The sequence below is a fragment of the Sarcophilus harrisii genome, chromosome 4, assembly GCF_902635505.1.
Source record: "Sarcophilus harrisii chromosome 4, mSarHar1.11, whole genome shotgun sequence".
Classification (NCBI taxonomy): Eukaryota; Metazoa; Chordata; class Mammalia; order Dasyuromorphia; family Dasyuridae; genus Sarcophilus; species Sarcophilus harrisii.
The window spans coordinates 250,142,467-250,158,724 of NC_045429.1; the positions used below are offsets into that span (position 1 = coordinate 250,142,467).

Consider the following 16,258-nt stretch of genomic DNA (forward strand, 5'->3'; position numbering starts at 1 on the left):
TATTTAATGAACTGTGTCAAATTTATAAGTATAAAAGTCATTTGCCAATTGATAAACAGTTGAAAGATCTGAACAGACAATTTTCAGATGAATAAAGGTGTTTCTAATCATGTGAAAAAAATTGCTCTAAATCCCTATTGATTGGAGAAATACAAATTAAAATAATTCTATAAAATTCTATAATAATATATATTATATAATACATGCATAATAATAATTCTATAAAATATTTCTGACATATCACACCTCTCAAGACTGATTAAGATGATAGGAAAAGATAATCGTAAATTTTGGAGGGGGTATGGGAAAACTGGGACACTACTGCATTGTTGATGGAGTTGTGAAATGAAGAACAGTGATATAACCTTTTAGACATAGTTCCAAATTGCTCTCCAGAATGGAGAACTATGTCCAAAAGGTTATATCACTGTTCTTACCCTTTGAGCCAGCAGTTTCATTACTGAATCTGCATCCCAAGGGAATTATAAAGGATAGAAAAGGACCCACATGTGCAGAAATGTTTGTAGTAGCTCTTTTTGTTTTAGCAAAGAATTGGAAAATGAATAGATGTCCATCAATTAGGACTGGATAAACAAGTTGCGGTATATGAAGTTAATGGAATATTATTGTTCTATAAGAAATGATGAACAAGCTGATTTTAGAAAGGCCTTGAAAGATTTACTCAAATGGATGCTGAACGAAACAAGCAGAACCAGGAGTACATTGTACAAAATAACTGAAACAACATGTGATGATCAATTATGAAAAATTTGGTTCTTCTAAGTGTTTTAGTGATCCAAGGTGATCCCAATAGACTTTTAATAGAAAATGCTATCTGCATTCGGAAAAAGAACTATGGAGACTGAATATAAATCAACACATTGTGTTCATTTTTTTTCTGTTTTTTTTTTTTTCCTCTCTCCCATGGTTATTCTCTTTTGTTCTGATTTTTCTCTCTCAATATGATTCATAAAGCAATGTGTATTGAAAATAAATAAATGAAAGGTTTTTTTTAAAGCAAGATACCAGCGACCCAATAGAACTCAACTTTTAAATTATTTTTGAATAACATTCTGAGAAATAAAGAAAATGCTTTTACTTTTCCATCATTCATCTCTCATTCAGTCAGAAATGCCAGTTGGGCTCAACACACTTTTGAGGAAGAAAAGGAATATTTTACAAAATTCTTTGATTATAATTTTTAAAAGATTAAATATAATATAAATATAAATTAAAAATTGAAAAATCCAATTTTATGCCAACTTCATCTGAATACTTTTAATAATATATAATATAAATTCTTGAAAGACAGGGACTATTTTATTTTTGTGTCCTCATTTTCTAACACACTATCTAACATTCAGGTAACATTTAATAAATGCTTGTAAAATGACTGAATTATAATCTGCCAGACAGATAAGTAGATAGACAGACAGACAGATAAATAGATAGAATCCTCTACTAAATTCCTAATATCTCACTCTAGAAGATAGATGATGAGAACAAGTTTTCAGAGTTCCTATCAAGTTATAAAGAGCCTCTCAAAAGAAGATAGTAATATCAGTAGTCTAAAGGACAGCATATCCAAGTATAGGTAAGTTTATCAAAAGGCTGGTCCTGAGGCAATAATCTTTTCATATCTATAGTAAATCATAAAGACTGTCTTTTGAAACATGGAAGGATCGTAATTTCTTTCCCTGAAACAACTATGCACAGAGTTGCCTTTTCTCTTTTCTGACTTATTGAAGTTTTTTTATATATTTATATTTTTATTTATTATAATGTATTTATATTGTTTTGTTTATTTTTTTAAATTTACTAATTATTATGTACATTATTAACACGTGTCCATTAAGACATAGCATGGCAATATATAGAGATCTGGTCTCTGAATCAGGAAGTTCTGGATTCAAATCTAGTATTTGAAACATTAATAAATTAATAAATATTTGGAAAGTGCTGGGTATATCCTTGCTATATACTTTTGGAAAATTTCTGAATGTTATATTGTGTCAAGCAAATTTAAGATTTCTACTGTTGCACCTGGTTGTTAAGCTATTTTAGCAGAGGGAATCATTAGGAACTTCCAGTGAGGAAATGTTATCTACCTTTATAACTAGGCAACTGTTCTGCAACATCAAGAGAATATTGCACTTACTTTTTAAAAAATAGTTAATATCTGCCTTTCTATTGATTGAAACAAATACTATATAAGTAATAGGTAGCATTTTAGTAATAACTATATCTTCTCTTCAAAAAGCCTTTTGTGGGACTGAATAAGTAAAAGAAGAATGCAAAGGGGCTCCCATAAAATTCTGAATTAGCATTAGTAAATTTATTTATAAGAAGAATAGTAATTGTTAGCTGAGAAAGCAGAAAGAATTTATGCCTGAGGAATTAGAGAAAGAAGAAGAAAGCATCTTATTAGAAAGTCCTATGGAGGACAAAAGAAAGTTTTGAATGAGGAAGGACAGGGAACTAAAGTACCAGTAGCCAAAGGAAGACCTAGGCTTGAATAATTTGACTACCATAATAACAAGAATCATGTTATTGTAGCAAAAGGAACTTTTACTGAATGAACCCAAGCTCACATTTCCAAAACAGAAAGAATTGTAGTTATAGATCCTGAAAATGGCAGTATATAAGGTAATCTGCCAGCATCAATGGGTTGTTCTTGATAAAGGTTTCCATTAAACTAATTTGAGTGATTCTTTTTTTTTTTCTTTCTTCCAGACAGATACTGAGTATGCAGCCTAGAAAATCTTATAGATCACAAGTTGTGAGGGCAATACAGGTGGAGAGTAGTGAGGCCTTCCTCTGTTTATCAGGGATTCACACACAAGTTACAATTTAGTTGAACAAGGTTCTTACATAATTCCAGACCTGGGGTCAATATTTATGGCTTAAAAGCTAAAGAGACTTTTTGTTTGACTTATATTTTCTCTTAAAGTTTTGTGTAAATTCCTTTTCTTCTCTAACCCAGGAGAAATTATATTCTTGGCCAGCATGTTGGCAGGAATATTAGAGATCTGTTCATATTCAAGTTTAGCAATTCATTTATTACATAAACTACACATGGGTACAGACATAATCACCCATTATATAGTCTAAAAAAGAAATAATTTATTAATAATGTCCATAAACAATGAAGTTTGCATAGAGTAAAATTTAAGGTTCAGAGAGATTAAGTATACAAATAGGACATGATCAGGAAAATTCCCATGGCAAGAGATGAGATAAAATAAGGGAGGGACCCTTTAGTTCATAAGGATATAAAATTTCACATACTGTTAAGATAGGGTCTATTTATACTTGATTCTAACTCTGAAATAATATCAAAGATTAATTTTTTTAACAATAAAGTTCTCTAATTTTAATCTAGGTGGCAGAGTTGGGTATAGCAATGGAGCTGGAGTCGGGAAGATGAGTTTAAATCCTGTTTCATGTATTTAAAAGCTGGGAAAGTTATTTAACTTTTTTAGCCTCTGTCTCATTAACTATCCTTACACAACAAGTATAATAACAACAGCTCGCAAAAACATTGTAAGAATCAAAGGAATATACATACATATATATATATATATATATATATATATATATATACACACACACATAAATATTAACATTCTTATATAAAGCACATTGGAAATCATAAAAAGTGTTATAATTATGTAAGTATTGCTGTTTTCATTATTATTATTTAATTTCAAGCAATTAGAGAACTTTACAGGTTGTGTATCATCAAATATCTAAATTTAGTTAAGTACTTATTGAATGTGTTTCACATGGATTAGCTTCTTCCTCAAAAAGATACAGATGATTACTGACTTCTCGAGCTTAGAAAATATTTCCATGTTTTTTTACCAACAGCTAAATTTTATGAATTTTTTGGAACAGTGCTAGAAATTTGGAAGAGTTATTTTTTTGTGGTTTTGTACCAAGAGAAAGTTCCTTATCTGATTTTTATAGCCCAATTCTAGTATATTATATTTCTCTGCACCTCCCTAAACATTCCCAACTAAATAAAAGTGATGATAATAGTTACTCAGCACTTACTAATACAAGGGCCTTTTCACATCCCTTGCCATCTTAACTTTATTGGAAGAAAGTACATACATACATATATATATATATAAATAAAACACCTAATATTCATATACTATTATTAAGCATTCAAATGTTCATTAATTAAAGGTAAAAAAAAAAAAAAACAAGCCAGATAGGTTTAGACATGAAAACATATTTGATCCATGATTATAGAAGGACCTGAAGCAGTGAGGAGAAAAACTGAGAGCCATCTGGCCCTAGCTAATATAAGTCACAGGAAAAGAAAAGTTTTCATAGTATGCAACTAAAATACTGACAAGAGGCTAGACTCATTTCTTCTTAAATAATCATTAGCTATAGAACAAAAAGAGAACTTTGATATTAATAACAAGTCCTGTCATTTTAGAAATAAAGAAACTCAAGTAAAGAGAAGCAAATTGATTTGTTCATATATTGACCTAAACTATGAAAATGAGCCAGTTTGGGGCTCAAAACTGCTAAATTTGTTTGCTGCAATTTGTATACTATCAAGAAATTGGCATCTTAGAATGATTTCTTTGCAATAACTTTCACCTACCACAATTTTCATTAATAGATGCTCCCTGATCATAGTATTCTGTGACTGTTTTGAACAAGGCCTTATGTACTTTTTCTATATCTTATATCATTTGCAAAAGTTTTAAGTGTATATCTCTCAAATTTTATCTCCCTATATAGAATGATTGTAGTGGTAATATAGTGTACTTCTTCTCTAGCCATTCTCAGAAATTTCTAGTACAATTTCTACCATTACTTGAAATTGATCTTTATTCTCTTTTGCCTTGTCCTTAAGTTCTCTAGTTTTTAAGTTTCATCAGCATATGAAAATTCTAAAGGCATATAAAGTTATTTGAAAATTAACTGAAGAAATTAAATGTAAAAAATACCTAGATCAATTAGTCAACAAAATTATTTACCTTATGTCAGGTCATATGGGAGATATTGAAAACATATAAGAAGTTTAATTGGAGCAACAAGACTAATACACATAAAAGAATAACTTATAGTAAAGGAATCATTAAGTACTAAATCATGTGACAGTTCTAAGTGATATAAAAATTCAAAGCTAAGAAATCAATGAATTCTAGAAAAAGGGAGGAAATCTTATGGGAGAAGGCAGAATGAATTCTGGAAAAAGGGAGGAAATCTTATGGGAGAAGGCAAGACATGGAAATGTTGCTTCTTCTTTTTTTTTTTTTTTTTTTTTTCCTGAGGCAATTGGGTTAAGTGATTCATCCAGGGTCACAAAGCTAGGAAGTGTTAAGTGTCTGAGAACAGACTTGAACTCAGGTCCTCCTGACTTCAGGGCTGATGCACTATACACTATACCACCTAGTTGCACCATTACATGTTGCTTCATGAAGGAAGTATAATACTGGAATAAGTATGGAATGATGAAATGGAATAATATTCTGGATGAGTAGCATACACACCATAAATGAGGGAAAGATTTTCAAAGTGAAAACTGAGCTGAACATCTTTAGTATTGGACATAATATGAGAAGATATAGATACCATCCTAGAATATTAGACAACAACATTTTGAGCTTATAGCCCCTGACATTTATATAATGCTTTAAAAGTGACATATCTCTGTATTATCTCAATTGATCCTCACAACAACCTTGTGAAGCAGTTGGTATTATTTTTCTCATTTTTTAAATGAAGCAACAGAGAATGTGAAAGCTAAAAAGTATTTCTCTTCCCAGAAAAATCAAATTGTCATTTGAAAACACGTTCAAAATATTAGCCACTATCAAGAACCAAAATAAAGTCCCAAGAACATAATTGATTTTAATGAATTTATAACTGGCAATCTTTGTGGAGATATAAAGTACTTTCTTTATCTATTTGAAGAAATTGAAGCTAGCAGTTTCCCAGGCCTTTATTTTTTTAAGTCTCTCATTACTGAAAGAGCAATCAGCTATCTAAAGTGTGTTTTATGAGGTAGGGATTTTTTCTCTCTTTAAGGTAAATTTTTTAAAATTAAATTTTAAAATAGATTTCTTCCCTTTCTGTACAGTTTTGGTGTACAAACTTGAAGCAAACCACTTTGAAATAACAAAAGTAATGGATAATAATTACATTACTAGCTGAATGGATCTTTGATCTCATCAGTATGGTTACTTCCTTTACAGACACAGATTACAATTTATCTGTTTCCTATCAGTGTAAACGGTTCTGGTTCATGCTCTCTAACAAATATCCCAAAAGGCTTGTATCCAACACTCTTCTAGATATCTTACCTTTGCATGTATAACAATGTATAAAGTATATGTGGGCTGTCAATTGATTATTCTTCCCTTTTACACCTACCCCTTTTTTTGCTGGGCTTCATCAAAATAGGAAGCTCCTTGTGAAGAAATAGATTATATGCTGCTTCAAAATTACTAATGTAAGAGAATTTTTAAAATGCAGAGGAATTTAGGAATTTACAGTCATATAGCTCGTATTTGTAAGAGGTAGGATTTAAACACAATTTTCCCTGACTTTAAAGCTGACTATTCACTATGCCAAGTTGTCTCTCTATCACATAATAACCAATACATAATAAACATGGATATAATTTATGAGATATAAAATATTTGTCTTTCTGTCATTCCATTCCATGAATATGTTTTTAAAATTTTAGTGATATACAAAAATTCTATTTTCTCTTTGTACCAACAAATCACTCATTAACACCTTAAATTGAATCAGCTCAAATTCACTGACAGAATGAAAATAGTTAATTAGTTAATTAATTAAATGCTGTGGGAATGGTTATTTATTATGGAAAACTAGGATTTTGGCCCAAGGTATAAACGAAATTAAACATTTTTTGGAAGAAGGACAAATGGATTGAATGTTCTCCTTTCAGATAAATGTGTACAGAAAATAAAGCAATAGATGAGGGTTATACATTTCAACATTCTTTGCCGATAAGTAGCCACAAAACAATCTCCAACTATACTTTTGAATAGCTACATTTACATAAAGTGATACCCTTAATAGATACAGGAACTTATCCTGGAGAAAATAAACTTAATGGTATAGAGCCAATGTAAATTTTAAGTAACAGTGCTAAAATAGCACTATGTAATTGACAGACCTAGATGTTTGTGGTTTGAGATAATAACAATCACCCTGAGTTTTCCTTGCTAGTTGTGGCTTCTCTGCATTGATTCAGAGTTTGCAAATCATAAATTGAACAAATTATCTATCACACAAGTAGAAAAGGTGCTAGATTTAGAATCAGAGGATGAGTTCAAATCTGATTCCCTACTTGTGTGACTACAGACAAATCAATTTACCTCTCTGGACCTCATTATCCTCTAGATAATGAGAGGTTTGTACTACATGAATTCCAAGATCCCTGCCAGCTCTAAATCATTGATTGTACAATCTTCTTCTCCTAACTAGCTCAGGGGATAGTATACTGAGTCTGAAAGCCAAGAAGAGCTGAAATCAAATATAGCCTCAGACATTTATTAGCTGTGTAACCCAGAGCAAATATCTTTAATTTCTGTCTCAGTTTCGTCTTCTGTAAGAAATGAGGATAATAATAGCACACACTTTCCGTGATTGTGAAAATCAGTGAGAGAATACTTGTAAAGTCCTTAGCATAGTGCCAGAACATAGTAGGCACTTAATGGTTCCTTTCCTTCTTCCTTTATCTTAAAAAGATTATAATCAAGAATACATAAATGTAAATAACTAGTTCTGTATTTCTAATAAAATGTAAACATAATACCCATTTCTAGAATTTAGTGCTCCCTCTGAAAACATCTCTGAAATTTATCTTTCCTAAAGATAATGATTTAGGAATTAATCTAGTAAGAATCTATTTAAAGACTCCTTTATCTTGTACTTAAATTGGCCTCTAGTCCTTGTCTCTACTGAATTTTCTCAACAACCTCTGTACTTAAAGTATGTCAGCAACAACCTAAGAATGGCATTTTGCAGCCTCAAGAAGACATTCAGATTTTTCATATAAATTCTCAACACTCCCAAAATGCATGATCACAGAGAACAAATGAGGACAAGTTGAGAAATGCTTGCAACTTAATAGGCCTGATTCTGCTGAAAGAGAAGAATTTAGAGATACAAAAGCTTTTGAGAACACCAGAGTAAAAAAAATACACTAAAAAAGTTATCTGGATAATTTAATCCTCTATCAAAAGAAGAATGATTCTCAATGTTTAGAGTAGTGGTATTCAGGGAAATTACAGGAGTCTATAAAACTTGACAAACTCAGAAGAACTAGGAGAAGGGTCAATCTCAATTAATGATAAATACAAATTATAGAATTTTAGAAACAGGAGAATTCCTCATAATCTATGAAAACCCTCATATTTCTAAGAAGGAAACTGAGCTGCAAGGAGCGAAAATTAGTTTGCCCGAGGTCACACAGGTAGAAAATTGCCTATCCAAGACTAGAGTTTGGGTCTTCTATCCCAGGAACCCAGGAATTTCCACCACACCATTTTGCTTCCCTTTTTGAAAATATGATCTTATTAATCTAAATAAACTCAGGAAACCTTACAAAGTGTTTTCAACTTAAAAGACAAAGCATTTAAAAACAGCAACACTATTTGCTTATAATCATATAATCGTGACAAAGCATATATCTATAATTTATTTCCTTTACTTGGTTAACAATGTTTCCTCAAGTTAATACTATTCAAACGGCTTATTTATTCAAAGTAAGGGTACAAATAAAATTCTGAGACTTTGGAAGGAAGAAGAAAACATTTTTGATGTGAACAGTTTAAAGTATGTGTTTAAATCCAATTCCAATGAATCAAAATTCTAAATTAATGAAGTAAAAATTAATGATTATTTATTGCATACACAAATTAGCTATGATACAATTTTCACTATTTAAAATAATCATTTTGACTTACTGATTATAAAAAATATCTAATTCCAATTTATTTTAATGAAACCATGAAAAAGGAGCATCAGACCAGTGTGATAACTAAAATAAATTTTAGTTCAATTCAGCAAAAAATTGTTTAACACTTACTTTGAATAAGCTACTCTGTAGCATACAAGATACAATAAGCTACAGCCTTTAAAGAACTTAACAATTTAATAAAATGTACATCTGTTTTGACTTTTGTTACTTTTAATGCTTTCCTTTTATACATTTCAGACCTCAAATCAGCTTCCAAATTTTTCTTTCCAATATCTTTTGCATTTTTTGATGCATTTCTGAAGTTTATTCCAGATCTGAAACTGTGATCCAAGATTTATTTCCACTGACTTCCACCCTAAAATGGATCTTATTGCCATCTGCCTGAACCCTTGTGATAGTCTTAAAAGGGTGATTTCCTTGAATTAAATTGGATTTCTTACTCACCTATAATTTTTAGAGGATTTTTACAAAATGGCTTTGAATATATTTACAATGTAATCTAATGACAAGAAAGCAGAATAAAGAAGGATTATTGATGAAATATGCATAAAAATAATTTAAGCTTTACCGATTAATCAATAGATTAGATGGATAGATACATACATGCATACATACATACATATATAAATAGATAAGAGTAAATAATCTAACTATATTAAAGGCAACATGGCTGAAAACATCCTTGTTTCACTCCATTGGTGACTGGGAAAGCTTGAGAGCCTTGCTCACTATCCAGGACCTGGGTGAACATGGCATCATGAAATTTACATACTATACTGATGAACTCTGAGCAACTGAATTTTGACACAAATTTCCATAAGCCCTTATGCTTGATATTATCAAAGGCCTTGGTCAGATCTAACAAATGTTATATACAGATCTCAGTTCTGTTCCTGGAACTTTTCCTGGAATTGTCAGGCAGTAAACACCACATCAACTATTTCTTGGCCCCTTCAAAAGCCTCACTGGCTCTGAGATAGATGACCTTAAATTACATTAAAGACCATGTCATAGACTTTGATAAAAATAACATATTTATAGAACTATGTTCTTTGCTAGTTGATGAAAATAATTTCTTTCTGAACCATATTTGCACAGTAAGGTAGGGCTTGAACCTAGTATTTCCTTATTGGAAAGCAAATTCTCTATTACAACTCAAGGTGACCTTCTGAATAGACATACCGTGTGTGTCTGTGTCTGTGTGTCTGTGAGATATCACTCAACTTTTTAATTACTTGAAATTAATTAAGGCTTTAGACACTGATACTCTTTTAATTCTAGAATTCTTCAGCTCTTGGTCCACATAAAAACCTTAATTAGGATCCAAATATGAAGTAATCTGCCCCATTCCCAATATATACACAGATACAGTTAGTTTATAGTATAGCAAATTCTCATGCTAATAATAACAGCATAATCTTCCAGAAACTAACTTCTTCCTCCTTCAAAATATTTTCCTTCTAAGTAGCTCCTTCTGTTCTTGTATTTGAAAAAGAAATACATTTTGAACAAGAAAAACATTTTCTCTGGAAAATGTTCTACAGTCCTACTGCTCACTAGTGAAGATCAGTAGTTTAAGCCTTTCAGAGTGTTAATTTAATTTTTCCCCTTCTTCACCAGGAACTGTGTCTACTATTCCATTTGAAAGTGAAAAATATTACATGTATTTTACTGTCTTTCTTTTATCTATAGCACAAGAAGAATGGGCCCCAACCCGTTCCAGCCTAAAGGCACCACCTCCAAGGGCAGCCAGAGGGGGATACAGGGAACACCCCTATGGTAGATATTGAAGGTCTTCCTCATCTGTGACCTCACCTCAAAGACAATTAATAGCCTGTGGTCTCCACATAAACAGCAACAAGACAAGTAATAGTCCATTTCTTTTCTATCCTAGGGATTACTGCTCATGATTACCCCCTGTACTTGTGTATTTCTTCCTATACTGTTGGTGTGACATTGACATTAGTATTCTTTTATAACACGGACTTAAAAGACTTTGACAAGCATTGTCTATAAACCATTCAGTAGGATGATATACTCTTGGTTGTTTTCATTGTTGTGTGTATTTTATTTCATTTTATTTTTTATTAAAAGAAAAAGCATGAAGCTGTTACCAGATATTGAGTTTCTACCAACTAGCTGAGGTTGAGCTTTGTTTAGGGTTGCTAAAAGATTGTAATATGATTTTTGAACTAGATGATAATCAAGATGTAGATAAGCTGTTTTAACCTGTCTTTTAATATATGTTAGTTAGATGAAGATGTTCGATATTCAGTTTGTAAATTTAATTTTAAATGCTGTTTTAATGGGGTTGAAAACAAGCAGCTACTGTATGTATGTAGCTAACTGAATTTGTTCAGTGTTTTAACCTGTATTTGTTAAAAAAGAAAAAACCACATAAAGTTCCATGTGTAAGCTTCTCTAAATAGGAAACCACAATTTTGTCAAATATGTTTGCCATAATTTGTCAATAAAGCTGAAACCTTTTGTAACAAACTAAATTTGGAATTACTTGTTTTCTAGCTTTAAATGCCTGCTTTATTTCTTCTTCAAGAGATGCCTAAAATGTTTTCTATTTAAATTTACAAAAATGAACCCAAGTCTGTTTTAAGAATTTTGTGTAAGCCTTTAAAAAATTGTATTAATAACTTCTGGTTGTTAAATAATTTAAAAGTTAACAAACTAAACTGTTACATGAATCATGGTTAGTAAACACTAATGTATAACATGTTAATGGAAAAACTGGATTTAGAATAATAAATGGATTTTAAACTATCCTCTAAGCTTTATCTTGCTAAACACAAACTCTGATTGACTTGTTTGTATTAGCATGTCTCACGTGAGAATGTAATGGAGTATAAAGAGGTAAGATTACCACTTACCACTGTCTAAATGCCTAGTTCTTCAACCTTTGAGTTTCCCCGCACATTAAATATCCCATTCAACATGTAAGCATCGCATAGATTCACGTTCTTGTTTTCACTCTGAGGAGTGTGTTGATGGCATTTGCGTAGTTTCTAATAATTTGTTTTGACAAACAAATCATCAGTGTCACTGGCCAGTTGTTGCTATTCAACCTCAAAAACTTTATTTGTAATTTTCAGTGCTAAATATCACCGCCCTTGAAGGCAGTTTAGAGGGCTGATATTTCTTTTGAGACTATCAGACTTGATGGCTGATGATTATTAAGGAAATATGTCGCAGGACTCAAAGGATGACTAAACGTTAAACAGGTAACACTAATAGTAACTCTGTAATTTTGAGTATGCAACAGTAATGTTAAATATTCTCAGTTATTAAGTTACTGATAGTTAAAAAAGTAAACCTACAAAAATATAACAAATAGGTTTATAGGCTATTAAAACAACTAATTAACATTAACTAGAGGCATCAAAATTATTTTACAATATATAACCCTCAAGGTAATAAACAGAACTAAAATTAGCAATAATAGTAATGCAACTCTTGCTAACATCAAATATATAACCTAAATTTTGATGGAGAAAAAAAAACTGTGAAAGACTTGATGGTAGGGATAAATGCCAAAACTGTTAATCTTTTAAAATACAGTTTTTTTGTTTACAGTGGCTTTTTGTCAATGTGATTGGTTTACTTTTTTGATGCGAATAAAGCATAGACATATTGCTGTTCAGTTTGTGAACAAAAATCTCTTGCAGCTGGAGTTGCATGCTAATAGCTTTATGAAGCGTGTCCTGTCATCTGAAAGTGAATTTTGGTAGTATTGGCTTTGGTCAAATACTGTTGGGTTACATTTACTTTTATTCTGTGTTACTATTCCAGGTTTCTACAAGGAAAGGGCACATAAATGGGCAGCAGATGTGATGTGTTAGGAAGTGTTCAGGTAAGCTTCCCCTCTTCCCTTCTACTTAAAACATGCCTTCCTCAGCAACAGAAAGTCACAGCTGGATATGGCAGGAAATGTGTACATTATAGCTTGCCTGCTACAGTTGAGATTGCTGCGAAATAAACAGCCGTTTCATATATCCTTTAAAGTCATTGATCTTTTCTAAATATTTGGGCAAATTAAGTTTAATATTTATTGAGATCAGTATTCTGCACATACAAATTTCGTTGTCTTAAAGTCAATGGTTTTTAATAATCTGATTCATATTGTTCTATGATAATAGAATAATAAGTGGATTTTAAACTATCCTCTTGCCGAGAAAAGGCCAATGAGTGATGTGCAAGATTGAAAAAAAAAAAAAAAAAAAAAAGACCTCTGGTATAATTCAGTATAAGGAGAATTGGCTCTGGAATCAGAGGCCCTGAGTTCAAATTCAGACAATAAGGTTTATCTACTGTGTGACATTGGCTAAGTCACTTAAATTTTCTGGACTTCAGTTTCTTCTTCCATAAAATCAGAGAGGTGAACAAATTGAGTCTCTTAGGTCCCTTCCAGTTCAAGATCTGGGATTCTATGATAAAGAAATGGTAATAGTTGTTTAAAATAGAGTGACGAGGTTGACCCTTTCATGTTTTTCTCTTAGCTCCAAGCTTAGTATAGATAGATCTTCAATTAAAAGCCATCTCCATTCAACAATCATTTAAACCATTTCAATAGTTATGCTTTTACTGAAGATAACCCCAAGATGTTTTTTAAATTTGTTTTTTACCAAGAAAGGTGCTAACAAAATTAAAACAAAACAAAACAAAACAAAACATCAATTTCCCCCTTGAAATATATTTATTCCTGAAAAACCTCAGAAAAACATTTTATGCCCTCTTTTCCTCTTTCAAATTGTTTATAGACTGAAAAGAAAAAGGAAAATATCATTTGCTTTTTCACATGATACTTTTTTTCACTTTTCTAGCTTGTTAAAATACTATTTTATTCATATGTTTCCAAAAAATCATCTCTGCCTTAGTACAGAAAAAAAAAAAAAAAAAAAAACTTCCAAAGTCAAAGAAGGTATTCATCATGCATTGGAAAAAAAAAAATTTTTTTAAGTACTTCCCTAAGTGAAGCATGAAAGCTAAAAATGTGGTGTCAACCCTATCCTTAAACATTAATGGACTCATTTTCACAAATCTATTTTGGGGGAGAGGGTAAAGCTTTAAAAACAATATCATATCAGAAAACATTGATTTACTTGATTCAGTAGAGGACTTGACCCACCTATTGCTTTCAAATGCTAGTCTTCTAATCATTTCTTAGGTGTGGAATTAGACTTCATGAAAGAAAGTAATTTAGAGAAAAGAAGAGTCATGTTTTTGATTCCTGCCTATCCCCAAGGCAACAGCATACTTGGGCAACAAAAGACAAAGATGACTGTAAGATCTTCTGGGAAAGGGCAAAAAATTCAGATTAATTTGATTACATTTTTTCTTTCCAAGCAAGAAATTCCATTTCTGACTTAGGGTTTTTTAGTACTTGGTCTGATCCAGATCAATCCCCCAGATTGATAAGCCTAACAGATAAGCCTAAATTCTCATAGCCTATGACTTCTTATAACTTACCTAAAAACATTATCAGAGATGGAATGGAAGACCAATTATGTGTGGTACCTTTGGTGGATCAATGAAGTCCTCCTAAGATTTCTTTCCTCTATACATTAACCCCCAGATTGAACCCCTAAATGAAATAATGAATGTCATTGAACATAATACTGATAATACTAGTCATACACATACATGGACACTCACAAACATATACACATATGTATGCACACATATGAGAGGGATTTTGGCATAGTTGAGAAATACCTATCCTCAAAATCTGGAATATACCTCTGTCCAAGAGGGCTTTTGACACATATTGGCTATGTGATCCTAGGCAATTCATTTAACTAAACTTCTCAGCCCCCCCCCCCCAAAAAAAAAGGTGGGGGGGGGATGAGGAGGAGAAGAAATATATATTCAACTGTAGCATTTGTGATCTCTCTAGTTTTGGAAATCTGCCCCATTATAAAAACTCCTTCTGCCTATGCACATCCATAATTTAATACTCCTAAAAAATTGTCTGGGGTATTGAGAGTTAAATGATTTGCCCAGGATTGCAAATTTATCAGAGGTGGTCTTTAAACACAGATGTCTTTCTGACACTGAGACCTTTCTGCCTATCTGTCTCTCTGTCTTTTTGTCTTTTCAGTCTTTTCAGTCATCCTTTCGTTCTTTGTCTCTTCTCCTTCCTTCTTTCACTTCATCCTTGCTTCTCTCTTTCCCCTTTTTTTCTTTCCTCTTCCCTCTCCCACACCATAATTTCAAATCTTTTTGAGAGGGCTCCTTATTGTCATACAAATGATTTTTTAAAAAAGAAACCATATTTAAAGGGGTTTGTAGCAGTCATTACTAAAAACAGGGAATTGAAAATCTATTGCTGACAATGTTGTTCATCATTCTAAACCTAAGGTTCAGACTGCATAATTAAAAACAAACAAACAAACTTATAACCAAATAAGATTCTGTAAGAATTTTGTATTTGTTTTTTGGGTTTTTTTTTTCTTCCAGTTATGGATAGGCAGTGAAACTAGTGGTAAATGCTCTAAACCTTCAATCAAAAACCTGGAATTGAATCCTAACTTAGACAAGTAATTTTAGCTCTCTGATTCCTTGTTTTTTCATCTGTAAAATAGGAACAAAAATTATTTTGGAACCTACATCAGAATATAATTTGAAGGAAATCTAAATTATACATGTAATACATATGTTATTGTTATGAAACTATTTGTAGATGAAAAATTATTTCTGTAGTTAAATTTATGTAGTATGTCTGTGGATACTATGTGATCCCTTTTAAGCAAAAAGGCTATTATTCAAAATAGTGACAGTTACTAAATTCCCCTAAGAGAAAGTGATTAAATAATATTTTAAAACTCAAAGTATTATTCATTGTAAAATGTAACCAATTAAAATATTATTTGGTATAATTTACTCACCTAGACATGGAGGGACATTTTTAAGTCCTCAAAGTATTATTTAGAATACATTCCAGTTCAATTCAACACACATTTATAAAAAAAAAAAAAAAAAAAAAGCTCCTATGTACAGAGCATGGAGCAAGGGATTTTGGAATCAAAGGCAAAATGCAAAAGAAAAAAAAAGTTCTCTGCTCTCAAGAATCTTACTTTCTACTAGGAAAATATATGAAAACAGAGAAGTAGACATATCATTCTATCTAATAGTAGATATATCATTTTATATTATTTTAAGAGGATAGTTTATTCTGATGTATATTACTATGGTATCTTGCATATCTTCAGTTTAAACTTATTAAATTGGAAATATGATTTTCTTCCTTAGAGAGTCTATATA

At 31.4% G+C, this 16,258-nt stretch overlaps 1 protein-coding gene across 2 annotated transcripts in view; it reads left to right on the plus strand.

Annotated features, from left to right (window-relative positions):
* The window catches only part of KHDRBS2 (KH RNA binding domain containing, signal transduction associated 2), an 847,635-nt gene extending 834,027 nt beyond the window's left edge, over window positions 1-13,608 (plus strand). Inside the window, exons 9-10 of one of the 2 annotated variants that reach the window (XR_004233669.1) lie at window positions 10,679-10,852; window positions 12,788-13,608. Coding sequence is in view for 1 of the 2 variants with exons in the window: in XM_031964686.1 (XP_031820546.1) it covers window positions 10,679-10,776 (98 nt within the window). In the remaining variant the exon portion in view is untranslated. Of the gene's footprint in view, window positions 1-10,678; window positions 12,504-12,787 lie in introns of those variants that run through there. The other variant, XM_031964686.1, reaches the window with a different exon arrangement.
* Window positions 13,609-16,258: the final 2,650 nt, after the last annotated feature.